Source organism: Balaenoptera physalus (assembly GCF_965194825.1).
Source record: "Balaenoptera physalus genome assembly, chromosome: X".
NCBI classification, from domain to species: Eukaryota; Metazoa; Chordata; class Mammalia; order Artiodactyla; family Balaenopteridae; genus Balaenoptera; species Balaenoptera physalus.
Genome location: NC_138903.1, coordinates 74,999,491 through 75,013,831, shown reverse-complemented (window position 1 = coordinate 75,013,831; position 14,341 = coordinate 74,999,491). Strand labels below are relative to the sequence as shown.

At 35.4% G+C, this 14,341-nt stretch overlaps 1 protein-coding gene across 4 annotated transcripts in view; it reads right to left on the bottom strand.

Annotated features, from left to right (window-relative positions):
* The window catches only part of DACH2 (dachshund family transcription factor 2), a 639,710-nt gene extending 628,210 nt beyond the window's left edge, over positions 1 to 11,500 (bottom strand). For all 4 annotated transcript variants that reach the window (XM_082447406.1, XM_082447404.1, XM_082447403.1 and 1 more), the window contains exon 1: positions 10,816 to 11,500. In XM_082447406.1, the coding sequence (XP_082303532.1) occupies positions 10,816 to 11,330 (515 nt within the window). In that variant the 5' untranslated portion in view covers positions 11,331 to 11,500. The remainder of the gene's footprint in view (positions 1 to 10,815) is intronic.
* Between the last annotated feature and the right edge of the window lie 2,841 nt (positions 11,501 to 14,341).

Genomic DNA, 14,341 nt, shown 5'->3' with positions numbered 1-14,341 from the left:
ATGAAGTAAGCAAAATATATTTAGACAGGTAAAGGTACCATAAACATTTTCTAATGTACTGCAAAGCCTAATTAATGTTATTTTAATTTTCCATGATTTTACTCTTCCTTGCATTAATGTAGGTTGGCTGAGAGTTAACCATGTAACAATAAAACTCTACCTAGGTAATCTGGAGATGAGACAAAAAAGAATTTGGATAGTTCTTAAGATCACTACTCTCCCCTTGAAAAGTAGCCTTGTACAGACTAATAGCAGGAACTTATTTAATATTTGTTGAAATGAAGTGACAAATGGGGTGAATTGGAAATATACAATATATACATATTATATATACGTATACACACACGATACACGTGTGTGTGTGTGTGTGTGTGTGTGTGTGTTCTAACTGGCTTATAAAATGAGACCAAAAATTTGTGTTCAATGCATAAAATGTACTACGCAGTAAATTTCTTTGTATGAATGAATTCCCCTTTTGTCTTCCTCAAATAAAAACCTAGATAGTACTCGTAAACTTTTTTACAAAATACATTTAGAAGTTTAGCAGATCATATTCTATTTTCAAAGCAGCAAATTTAACATTAACATTAAACATTTAATTATACATGTTTGCAAGTAATCTTATTTTCCAGAGTTATTTATGTTTAAATGTAATACATGTAAGGGTCAATGTATTCTGAACAAATAAAAACAAATAACTTTTTCTCAGCTGCATTTTAATTTTTGGCACATAATATTGTATAGGACTATAACCAAAGCATATCAAGCTTGAGGATCTATTTAAAACTCTAACATAAATGAAAGCAAGCTTTTTTACATGGGGAAAAAAACACATGTTTTTCTAATCCATAGTTGCACATTCTACTACAAAAGCATATGTCTCATAGAATGACTAATTTTATCAATTTTTAAGGACTCATATCCCTTGCAACAAATATATGTCAGAGAAAAGATATTAAAGTCAATTAACTACAGCCATTCTTAAGTGGAAATACCTGTTTTATTCCAAGCTGCTCGTGATGTATATTTTATTTATAACCTAAGTAATTCCCTACATTCATAAAACTAAAATATTTTATATATCAATAACTGACTATTTTTAGTTGGACCTTTCTGGTATAATTCTAAAGACTAAAAAAAAATCTAGTGTTTACTGATATAACATATGAGGCAGATATGAGAAAGGAAATTTAAGAATTATTCAACACTGGATAAGGCAAAAATTTGTAACCTCAAAGATTTCACAATTTAACAAATATAAAAGGGGGGATATAAAATATAAAATATATAAAATATAAAAGCTAAAGACAGCATGATTCTAGAATGTAAGCTCCATGAGAGAAGAGACTGCTTTGTTCACTCTCTTCACCTAGAACAAACACTGCCTGGCACCACAGAATATACTCTATACACACACACGCATGCACACATACACACACACACAATTATGACAGATCTAATCATGAGGGATCAAAATTATTGTGAAGAAGTTTTTGTTTTATTTAAATTCTAATAATTAAGTGGATAGAATGAATTTTCCAAAAGTTTACAGATTAAAGACAATATCGCAACGAAGATATTCACTAGGGTCTAACTTATGTCCTCCAGAGAATTATTTCAGGTGAGCTCCTCTTGAGTTTTTATAATTAAACTTGCTTGGATTGAATTCAAGAGGGGAAACCATATCATAAAGCATCTCACCCTATTGTCTGTAGTATTATATAGAGCAAGTCTTCAGTGCCTGAATGTTTATTATCCTTTCAGAAGGATCAAGGCCTAACATATATATATAATAACATTTTATGGATGGTCACATTAAAATTTTTATATCATTTCTGTGAATTTGGTGTGCTTTAATATGGCATTAAACTCAACTTTCTTAAAATAGGTACTGTGTAAATAGCACCTATGTATCCTACTACCAAAATCCATTAAGAGATAGTATAGTCTTACATGATAATTAAGTATGCATTTTAAAAAATGTTTTTATTTCAATAAAGCAGGGAGTCTCACAACTGATACATAATGTAGATAATGCATTAACAAATATAATAATAAAATAAATTTATCCAAATATTGTTTCTGATGATATTACTATACTTCTTAGGCAAAACAATTGAGAGACAGACTTCTTCCAAAATAACTAAAAGCTCAGAATCTAACATATTGCTGTAAGCTATAATGGTTATAACTGTTAATCCAATACACCTTTTATACAAACCCATAAACACATGAGTGGAAAAATAGCACAGATGTTCATCTCTAATGCAATTTCCATTCAATTTCCTAAGTGCGGTCCCTGTGTGCAAACTAGCTTAACATTATGTTTAGCTTGCAAATTCTTTTAATAAATAATGAATGCAATAAAACTAGGAGATCAATGGCAAGCTGAGAAATCTTGAAAAAAAAAGCCTTTTGTGTTCAGGCTGTTGCCCATTTCAAACTTTAATCCAGAGACAAATCAATATTACTTTTTTCTTTTTAACCCATCACATAAATAGCAGATAGACTAAATGTAGCCTAAATGCTGTTAGCAGCTAGCAGTTGCCAGCAGCCTGATAAGATCATTGGAGACAATTGCAACTGAATGTTTTATACCTTAACATACACACTACATTATACACTATTAACTTGTTTTAAAAAAAAAAGGTTATAGAGCAATAAAAATACTGTGGTTCATTATTTTTTAAACTTTCCTGTACTATATACTTTTCCAGTAGTATAATTACAAAGTTTTCACCACTATTTGCTCTAATAAACTAAATAATTGTAATGGGTCAAAATAGTACATGTGTATGAATAGTTTCAACCTCAGGGGTCCTAGATGAAAGGAAATGTTACTCTTCAAAATTAATTACACTGGAAAGAACTAAGCTATTCCTTTAAATGGGGGGGGGAATACTTCATGCAAATTTGTATTGCAATTGGATGTGTCTTGAGATTATCCAAGAAAAAAGTAAATCATTATACTTAAGTATTTCTCTTTCTATTCAGAAACTGTAGATAGAAGGGAGGAGAACCCTCTTCTTACTAACTCATTTTTCATAAACGTGCATTCACTGTTTGAAAAAAGATCAAGTCAACTGCCTGGTTTAGTGCTGACATCAAGTAGTATAAATCTAAATAGTTGAGAATCATTTTATGGTAATAGGCTTGTTTTATTTATTAATTTTTGCCTATTAATAATATTAGAACATCTCCTATGGGTTTTCACTAAAAAAAAAAATCAAGAAGTCACACTTTCTTTAAAGATACATTTCACTTAAACATTCTAATTTCATATAATAGATTTTGATAGCTTTATATGTATATTTGTGAAAATTTTATGGCATGATTACAAATGGTTTTATAATGGAATTAAAATTTTTGGATTAGTGTCTTTTTATAATTGTATACTTTACATAACTACTTCTTAGCTTTTTTAAAGCACAGCAATTTGTGCAAAGAATGCTGATGAGAGGAATAAATGTGTGTATGTGTCCATGATTGTATTCGTTTAACAAATGTGAATTAGGTGCTTAATATGTGTACAATATCAGGCTTACTAAAGTTTTACAGTGAATATTACTGAAGTTGAAGATAACTCCTCAGAAATTATTATTACAAATCCAAGGTTTTGTTTTATGTAAAAAATTCAGTTTTATTTTAGGGACATCATTACAGGTAGCGATAAATATATCAGTTTGCTCTTTAGCTATATTATATCCAATTTTGCACAAAACAATGTATATTATATCTTATAATCACATTCTCAGTAGAATAATTTCACCAATTCTAATATATAAATTTATCTTTAAAGAAGGATGTGGCAAGATCTCACCATGAAGACATTCCCATGCTTTAAGCAAAATTTGAAAAAAAAAAGTTAACTCTCATCCATAACTTACTGAACTTCATTATAAACTTCTTTTTAAACTATACTGTAGATCATAGCATGAATCTTAAGCTTCCAAGATTAGCCTAACACTGGAGATAAAAATGTCCTGAAGAATTTGAGACCTCAACAGTATCAGTTAACAATGTTTCCTGTTTTCCTATTCTAATAAAGCTAACAGTAAAATTATGATGAAAGAATACTGTAAAGGCCTGCAAAGAGGAACTACCTCTGAAAGCTGATTTTTAAAAATATATATTCTCCAGAAAGTTAAACAAGAGAAAAACTGAATATCTTTTTTAAAATCTGTATTTTCAAACATCAGAGATTAACTGAAAAGTTATAACACTGACAACATTAAACTCAAAATACTTCACAACAATTAACAGAATTGTTTCTCTCCAAATACCAAGCCAATGATGCCATGGATGAAATGAAACAAAGTATGATAGTGATGATATTTAATGCAGGTAGGTAATAAATTTCACTAGAGTTATAGAAGTTCCTTTTGGAGTGCATATGTTTTTCTATAGTCTAAGAAATTAAATTATAAAAGTAGCACTTACTGTTATTGAATGATTTGTAATTTACAAATAGTTACCCAAAATATAAATAGCTGAGGCATACTAAAATGAAATAAACTTTTCTAAGATTTTCAGCACTGCAAAGTGAGGAAATGATAAATACACAATGCACAGGCTGTCTCCTTCTTACTAAAAAGAAATATTAAATCCTGAAGGAGTTCTAAATCCCTTGGTAAGAGTATATTGCAGCTGCATTAAGCCAACAAGAAGCTTATTAGTAAGGATTTAAAAACTAACACCCTTCTGTAATCAATTTGGATACAGCATTATTCTATTTATAGTGACACTTTCAATGTGTCCCAATCATATATTACTTATTCTCATTTTTCCTACCATGATTACATATTAATGTGGAGGCACTATTAAGCAGCTACACTATATTTAGCTTTTAAGATACTGATTTCCACCATTTTGGAAGAGTTAACATAGCATGAAAATTAAGAATCTTTCCCATGAAGAAACTTATGATTGGTTTGTTATTTTTCTCTGATTCCTAAATAAAATAAAATAAATTTAGTTGTTCTAGCAGAAAATGGAAAAAAGGATGCAGCCACTTTAAAAGCTTCAATCTCTTTGACATTGCTGGCAGTGTATGGGAACATTAATGCATCTGTCATGATAACAAGCTAAGAATAACATCTAGACATCAAACCGAGCAGAGAATCCATCTGAAGTGATTCATTCAGATCTGTCTCATTGATTTATTAAACACAGGGCAACATCTGCAGCCTCACAGAGCCGCTTGGTGAAATTAATGCAAGATCAATTCAAATGGAAAAAAGTGTAAAAGAGATAAATCAAAACACAATTTACATGCAGTTCCACAATCAGGCTTATTGGGTGCAAATGCTCGATTTCCCTTCCAAAGCAAATGTGTTTAAATGTTGTTTTATCTTTTTAGAATTGTGTGATCTGAAGTGACAGTTAAGAGTTTTGCAGGTTGAGATGGTGAAAGAGAAGAAAAGGAGGAAAAAAATGCTACCAAAGACCTTTTGAATATGCAACAAGAATATCATTAATACCTAATTGTTTTCCTTTTGGGGAAAGGTTTGATGTCCTTTCTCTGAAAACATGATCTTTTCAGTTTTAGTCAATTAGGGCAGTTTTAATGTATATTTGAGATGTATAGAGTGGATATATCTAAATCATTTGTTTCTTGAAATGCACCAGATAAAGTGCCACTGGAGATATAGATTGCCAACTGAAATATAATATATTATGATTAGGATTTCTCACAATTACATTTGCCAGCTGGAAGCACCTTTAAAACATCTAGAGATTTCATTAAGACAAAATAAGGTTACTTAAGAAAGCAGCAAACAATTCAGACTTGATATTTTATACAGTTATTTGGAATTTCCTGTATGAAACCATCTAAAACATTAATGTCTGAAGACCATCACTTCCTAATTATTTATTGGCATTCATGTACTATACACTGAGGTTAATATCATATATAAATATCCAAAGATATTCTCCATCATACCATGCATCATTTCTTTAATATAATATCCCTCACCTAATAATGAGTGTTTGGGACAAATATGAAATCTAGCTAAAGTATTAGATTAAATACAAATATTGTTGGTTATACAGAAGTGTGCATTTAAAATGAATGTACACGTGGAAGTTCTGTGCACTGGCACATGACTAGATTGCTGTAATTATAATCTTGACATCATTCTCTAATAAAAGACTATGTGACTACTTTTAACAGACATGACTATCCCCTCGTTATCCCATGAATTAAAATGTCTGCATTTACTGCCCAGATTAATTTCTAGAACCTTTTATCGTTTCTGAAAATGTAAGTCATACAAAATATTAGCCCAGGAAAGTGATACAAGTTCTTCAAAAATTTGATTTTGCTTAACTTTACTATGAATGAAAACATCAATTTTCAAAGTAAATTGTTATTCTTTATGGATTATGAACTATATTCATCAAGTGTGAATACAAAGCCAAACTCATTGAATGCTTAAAATAATCATATTTCTAGTACTTGAAAGCAGTAGTTTTAAATTGTTGTAAAAGTCAGTATAAGTCACATAAAGTTATTCTAACATGGAAGCCCATTTATGTTCTGTTCACACAGTCAAAATAACAATAAACCACAACTGGACCATTTAAATTTTTACTTAAAAAAATGAACTTTAATAATCTGAATATATGTTGAATCATGTCTCTAAATGCATTAAAATGTTTTCTTAATCATACATTCTTGTTTCTTTAAGCATCCATTTAACTATATGTAAATGACTGAATAACATTTAATCAGTTGGTCCTCAAATGAAATTAAATGCTGATCATGAAATCTGACAATGTAACTTTTATATAGATAGGTAGATAAAGAGAGATAACACTAAAATGTATTGGCTGATTTTTCACATTTACTGAATACCAATTTTTAATTTAATATTTTACTGCCACATTAAACTTTGAAGAATTTAGTAAGGAAAATCCATTGCATAAGAGTGAGATTTTTAGACATTTGCTTTCTGACCTGCCTGCACTCTCTGATATTAAAACTCCAAGTTCTCTTGGACAAGAAGTAGAAAAAATAATCACGGTGCTTTATCTGCAAAAACAAAGATCTGAAACAAGGTAACAATTTTTCCTATTTGGTTTGGGTCTTTTTATCATTTCTTAATAACCCTCAAAATAATTTTCTTTACAATTAATTTCTAAAGCTAAAGGGCATCAAGGAAAAATACTTATATAGCCCTCTGCAATTGCAGTGATGTAAAGCTTGACTTATTTAATAGAACAATGAATAGTCAAGAGTTTTAGTCTTTCTATTCTCTAGTAGCTGAGGCAGGTATTATTTTCCAACTTCTTTTCTGGGAAGACAACTTTGAATATTTTGATAATTAGCTAATAAAAGTAGTTAATGTAAGGCACTGACTGAGTTCTTTTTGTGGCTTTCAGTACTGTCAAAGAAACAATCATATATCTATTTTACTCATTCATTTTTCTTCAGTGTGCATTAATAAAAACGTGCCCTGAGCTAAATCAAAGTGCCACTTCGTGGCAACACCTTAAGGTCTTTGAAAATGACCAATTTGAAAATGGTCTATTTTGTGTGTTCTGGAATAGTGTAGGAAGCATTCCAAATTAAAATACCCTAAATCAGGACTTATACTCTTCCCCAGTTATCTGACAGAGAGGGGGAGAAATGTTTGTTATGTAGGAAAAGAAAATTGCCAATGACACAATTACAAATAGACCTTCCATTCTACAATACACTATGGAAATTTATCCATCAGGAGATGAAGATGAATCTCTTCTCAAATAAGAATAGTATGTAGGAGTTTCCACTCGGACTTTTTCCTTGCACTTTTCCCCCTTTTAGCTTAAAGTGCTAGGAAGTCATGAGTCCTGAAAGACAATGCTCTTTAGCCAAGTCTCCACTGGTACATCGCTCATCTTCTTTGGGCATCTCTATAAGCTCTTCTGATCCATCTTTCACTCCCTCTCATGGCATCATTCTGCTCACATCCTACATCTCTTTTCTCTTACTGGCTCTGTGTCTCATCTACCTTATTTTGTCTCTCTTGGGCCTCATTCCTATTTACATCCCTCATCTTTCTTTTCACTGAATAGAAAAGTCATAGAAATAATGTTTACTTAAATACTAATTTCACAATTTTATAAAATCATTCAGATGTTGGGAATGATTTAAAGTACACATATCTGTAAATAATGTTACCTCAAGTCATAAGGCATTCATTACAAGCATTATCATATTTTGTAGTTTTTTAACTACGTGATGATGAGGGCATTTTGCAACAAAATTTGGTAATGTTAATTAGGTTTTTTCCAGAAATTATGAGGGTTTGTTTACTACCTAGAAACTGCAATATAGATGTTTCTAGTAGTTTTCCTCATCTTTATTTATAGATTGAATTCATAGAATATATTTCATAAATTTTTACAGTTATATATTGCAACACTTGTAACACAATTATAGAAAATGCATGTAATAAATAAAATACTCATAAAGAAAAAAATGCCATAGGAAGCACATGTATCATATCTCAAATATATTTCTTCTTACATTTTTAATATTTCTCTATCACCTTTATACGTGCACATACACAAAAGCAATCTAAACTCCAAAAAAAGTTGGCATTGTAAATGCTGTGATAAGGATTAAATAAAACTTAACTGAATAAAAATAATAACCTAAAAACACATCATATAACAGGGTCCAAAAATAGTATAAGAACACTTGCCTCTGGATACAGAGAAATTTATCATTTTTTCCTTCAGTAAGTAGCTCTAATAAAAATTAAAGTTTCTATTTACAGAGGAAAGCATCAAAATCACATTAAAATACTAATCTTTTTTTTTTAATGAAAGTCATAGATTTTGCTCAAGGGTGTGTAAATTAATTATTAAAGAAGGTAGAATTTCCTATGTGTAATCATTGTTCCTCTTTAAGAGTGGGAATTTGTAAGAGAGAGAAGAGGGAAGGGAGAAAGGAGGAGAAGGAGGAGAAAAAGAAGATAGGGAGGAGGAGGAGGAGGAGAGAAGATAGGTTTTCAGGTCTGCGATTGTTTAAATCTTTTCAAATGACAACAAATAAACTAGATGGCCCTCATCTGAAGTCCCTGGTAACCCTCTGAGTTTGTGTATTCGTAGGGTGCTTTGTGGTCAAAATAAAATTTCATTTCTACTCTTAAAACCTATATTTGCTTATTTTATTGAGGGAGCAGTTATCCTTTGTGTTTTAAGGCCATCCATCTTCCTTAAGAAAATGTGATCTAATAAACCAGGTTTTTAAGCCCCAGATATGAATCAGGTAGGAGTTCTCATATGAACAGGTTTCTGTTTAATTGCTAGAACACAGGAGAACACTGCTCAAAGGGAAAAAAAGAAAAACAAAAGGTTCCCTTGTAAGTTCTGTACCATTATCTGATTGTAGCAGTCAGCAACAGTTTGTCTACAAGTTGCCAGTATACTTCAACTATACATAGTAATTTGGATTTTACAACAGATGTGACAACTGAGTTAGTTTTGGTTCATAAACCCAGAGATCTTATGATCTAAAGTTGCACTGTAAGAAAGTCTACCTCTGCAGAAGTTTTCTGCAAAATGATCAACAGCAGTGCTATTTTACAACAAAACCCTTTGCCCCCTTTAGCCTGGTGATGGTGGTTTGGTTTGTATGCTAATCACATCTGCCAAATGTGTACTTTCCTAACAGATATTAACAGACTGCAGATGGAATAAATACTAAGAAGACTAATTTACAGGTCTTTAAAAAAATCAAATAATCTTTGAATATAGTTTACTTTTCTTTTTTTAAAAAACTCAGAAACATTGAATAAAATTTGCTTATGGACACATGCAAATGGCTATTTGTTCTATAATGTACTTCTAAGCTGTGATATGAAGGAGGTACACTTACAACCAGAGAAGCTGGCCATCATCATTTATGGAATCCTCTCTTTGGGGGAATGGGATCTTCCAACTGTTTGCCTGGGGGGAAGAGCTGAAAGCATCCTCTCTGGAAAACCTGCCAACTTTTACTCCGATCCCCAACCCGGTCCCAGCCCCAGCGTTCATGCCCCACATTGCCCTCTGCAGATGACCCAAAGGGACGATCCCAGGAAAGTGACATCTGTCATCGTTCTTTAAAAAAAAAAAAAAAAAATAGGCTCCATCGACTTTCCTGTATCGTGTACGGGGAAGCTTTGCGCAGCAGGCGTGAGCACTTGTCCTCACGCTCTCTCTCTCTCTCTCTCTGTCTCTCTCTCTCACACACACACACCCAGACACACACACACCATCACCATCACCGCCACCACACACCAACGCACTCTCACAACAAACACACAGGATGGGGAACGAATCACCCTCTGGGATGGATTCTAGACTTCCGACCCTCTGCATCCCCCAAATGCTGTGTTCTGGATTGCCAGCTTAGGAGCCCAGTTTACAGCTCAGCCAGCCCACTCCTCCAGAAAGCCCTTGGTGTCCGTGTTCAGGAGAAAAACCTATCCGACCCGTACGGCCACAAAAGAGCAGGAAAGAAAACCAAATAGAGAAATTAACAAATAACCACAAGCAGCCAGAAAGCCATGCAAGGTATGGGAGAAAGGCTGGAAACTTTCAGTACAGGACCGCAAACTGAAGTTTGTGCGGGATTTTCTTAGATCCAAGCCCTGCCACTGAGGTCAGACTAGAAGGGACAGGCAGTTAATGAGTCCTTCCAGTCCTCTTTCCCCACCGTCTTACACCGTGAAGAGCAGAGCAAGCTAGTTAAGACTCACTCTCTACAAAGTTGGATGAGAATGAGACATGCAAAAGAGGGCAAAGGGGGAAGAGCGAGCCAAGAAACGAGTATCTCACCTGGCATTGGTGCAATCGGTGAACAAAGTTTCAAAGTCTTTCCTGGTGATTAGTTTGCAGCGGTTGACCCCGGGCTGGATGGCCCCCAGCCCGCGGAGGATCCGGACCTGCTCGACAGTACACACCACCGGAGATATGTCCAGTCTCTTCAGCTTGGTGTACACCGTATGCAACCCTCCCACCAGGTGCTTGAGAAAGAGATCAAAGACTTGCGGCAGGCAGATCAGTTCCTGGCCGTCCATCAGGAACGAAGCTACCTTCACCCCATGCATGTCGACCATCCTGCACTCGTTGGTGTTGGTGTTGCCGCTGCCTACGCTGGCACTACCGACCCCGCCACCCCCCGCGCTGCCGCTGTGGTTATTAGCCATGAAACTGTTGATCATATTGGGGGTGAGACGAGGAGGCTCTCCAGGGGTCGAGTACAGGGGTTCGGCCCGAAATAAGCCCCCCGCGACGCCCGTGCCGCTGGAAGTTGCAGAGATCACTGGAGGTGCGGAGACGGCCATGGTCATTCAGTCTCAAATCGTTGGTCTTCAGGCCTTCGCTTTCTTACCCTGTCTCTTCTAGGTCTCCTCCTACTCTCTCCCTCACTCTCTCGCTCTCTCTCTGGCGCGCTTTCGCTTGCTCCGAACTGTTTGCAATTCTACAGTAGCTAGGCTCACGCTCACCCACCACCCAGCAAACCGTAAGCGGCCCAGACCAGTGGCGGCCCGAAACCCCACCCCCACCACATCCCCTCCCGAGACTGGCAGCGCCCCCCAGCCAATGGGTCCCAACCCCTCGGCTCCCGAGCGCGCCGAATGGCTGCCGCCCACGAGGAGGTGGAGACTCCTGGCCTGCCTCCCGACTACCTGAGGCAGTTCAGGGCCAGCGGGTGAATGGGGATGGAGCCCGAGAAGGGGGCGGTGTGGTGCCTCTGCTTCATGCCTAGCAGTCTGACGAGAGAACGTCCAATTATTACGCAGAGCTCTCAAAGTGGCCTAGGATACGAACTCCTCCCCTCCGCGCCCCAAGAGTGTCGAGGTGGGAACACAAAGGGGGATTCCAGACTGTGCCTCGCCCCAATCTGTTGCCACCCCGCATCCGGGTTCAGTCGAGGAAAGAGAGGTGGCAGCTCCAATTCCATTTGCACATTGCTCCCAAACTCTGCGGGAGCTAAGAAATGGCTTCGCCCAGCTTCCAAGAAGATGAGTCCAGTAAGTTCAGAAGTAAACAGTCAGCCTTTCTCCAGCCCATCTAGCGCGCTTGGTGTAAGTTCTCCCACATCTAGTGCACAGAGGAACCAGCGTCCAATATCGCACTCAAATCACAGTCGCGGGTTGCTAACCCGCTCCTATGCACTGACAATCAGCAGGCACAGCGAGCCTGTGAACACTTTGGAAACAGGCAGAGACTTGGTTTTTGGGTGGCGGACGGACGCCTCTTTTTACGGAACTTCCGCCACTATCCTGGAACAGACTCAGCTTTCTGTGTCGCCATCCCTTAGTTTCAGGATTTCCCTGTCCCATCCTCGGCTAAAATTGATAAGAAAAGTTCCTTTATGTCTCAAGACAGTCATTACAGAATATAAGAGAAGAGCCAGGGTTTGTGCTTTTTAATATTGCATTTTCTTCCCTCGTCTGTGGGCTTGGATGGTTCAGTGATTAGAGCTCCACGTCCTGAAGTGTATCTCAAGATTCCTCCTTCCCCACTTGTCAAGTGCCCTCAAACGCACTGTAAGAGCCCATAATAAGCAAAATGTCTAGGCAAGGTATGTTCCAGGGAAAAGGCATGGTCTTTTCCACACATCACATGGTGGTTAGATCACTAGCAAAGTTGTGTGAAGACTCCTTGTCGACCTTTCAATTCTTTGAAATCAAGGTATTTCCTTTCCTGTGCTCCTCTCCTCTAGAGGCTGTTATTCAGAAAGTGAAATCCATGCTTTTGCTTCCTTACAAAACGTTATCAATGATACAGCTAAGACAACGTCTCCAATACTCTTACAGAATGTAAATAATTTTAGGAACTTACTGAATTTTACTCAGATCTCCTTGTACTTAGCAGTATCAAAGAGTAGGAATAAGTGGGCTTTTTTTTCCCCTCCCTTAGTAAGACATAAATGTCCTAAATTGGATTTTTCAGCCTCTCTCTTCAACATCTTTTCTCCTTTTATCATTTCATCAACCAAGTAGTAAGAACTATCCTTTGAGTCACTTTAAAGTTTCAATTTTTAATTGTATGGAGTCAAAATGCTAAGAAGTTATGATGATAGTTGCTTTTGGAATAATGGTGAAAAGCGAGTCTAACATAATAGACTGTAATGGGTGCAGCCACAAAAGGCATTGAATTGTTCTTGCTAGTTTGCTACTGTTGTGGAAAGAAAATAAGAAGGAACAAAAAAGGACAATTGAGAAAGATTATCAGAAAGATTATCAGATTATTCTGAAAAGTAGAGATTTTCAGAAAAGAATAGGAAAGCACTAATAGAAATGTTGGTATTTACCAGGTTTTTTTAAAGATAAATCCCAAATTGTGTTCAACAAGTGTTTTGACAGAAATGTCTATTAAGCTGTGTGCTGAAATAACTCAACTTTGATAACTGTGTGTGATTGAAATTTCGAGATGAATAAGTTTGACTTTAAAAGGGAAGGGTTTTGGGTGTTTTTTGTTTTTAGAAATTTCTCTAACTGCGTTAAAAATCCTAAGGCCAAGCTGTGCTCCCTGTGTATCGCTACACTCACATTATCAAATCCTTTTTATTCGCACGCAGAGTGGTTTGGTGTTTTCAGGAATGGGATGTTGCACAGATGTTTCAATGTTTCAAACTTAAGAAATTCTGATATATAAAAAGGAAAGGTAGAACATTCAGGCTGCAATCACTGTTTGTAATATTGAAAAACAGAAGTTGTTTTCAATAACAAAAAATTACTTTTTGTTATTGAAAACAACTTTTGAAAAGGCTCAAACTAGATATGTCATATATTTAATGTGATCTATCAGATATGTAGTAATATTTTAATTATTACCAGAGATTAAGTTTCAATTTCTAGTAGAAATACTAGAGACTAAAATTGATCATTGAAGGGTTACAGTCCCTTGGAAGCTTGAAATACACAAAAGACCATTGGCTTCATTATTTGAATTCCCTCCCATTTGCAGCCTTCTAGAAAATAAACTTGGTAATTTTCATAAGGGATACTTGTAATTTAAAGATTTAGTCATTTAGATCTAATAGACCAGGTGTTTTCTCCTTGGGTTTTCTTGATATTTTGATTACTTTATTTCTATTATGCTATTTCTTCTCTTATTATTATCTAGGCTTTGAGATTGAGACAAATTCCACATGGAGAGTTTGTTTTTATCCCTTTCTGACTTTAATGTCTTCCATAAACCAAACAGATTTCTAAATAAGTCTGGGTTTCTACAAGGCCCAAGGAAGCCTTGCACATCAACACCCTGTAAGTTGGAACTGCATGAAGCAATATAAAATCATAAAGGCGGCAGTAAACTGAGTACCCTTGGGAGATGACTCTTTATGGAGAGA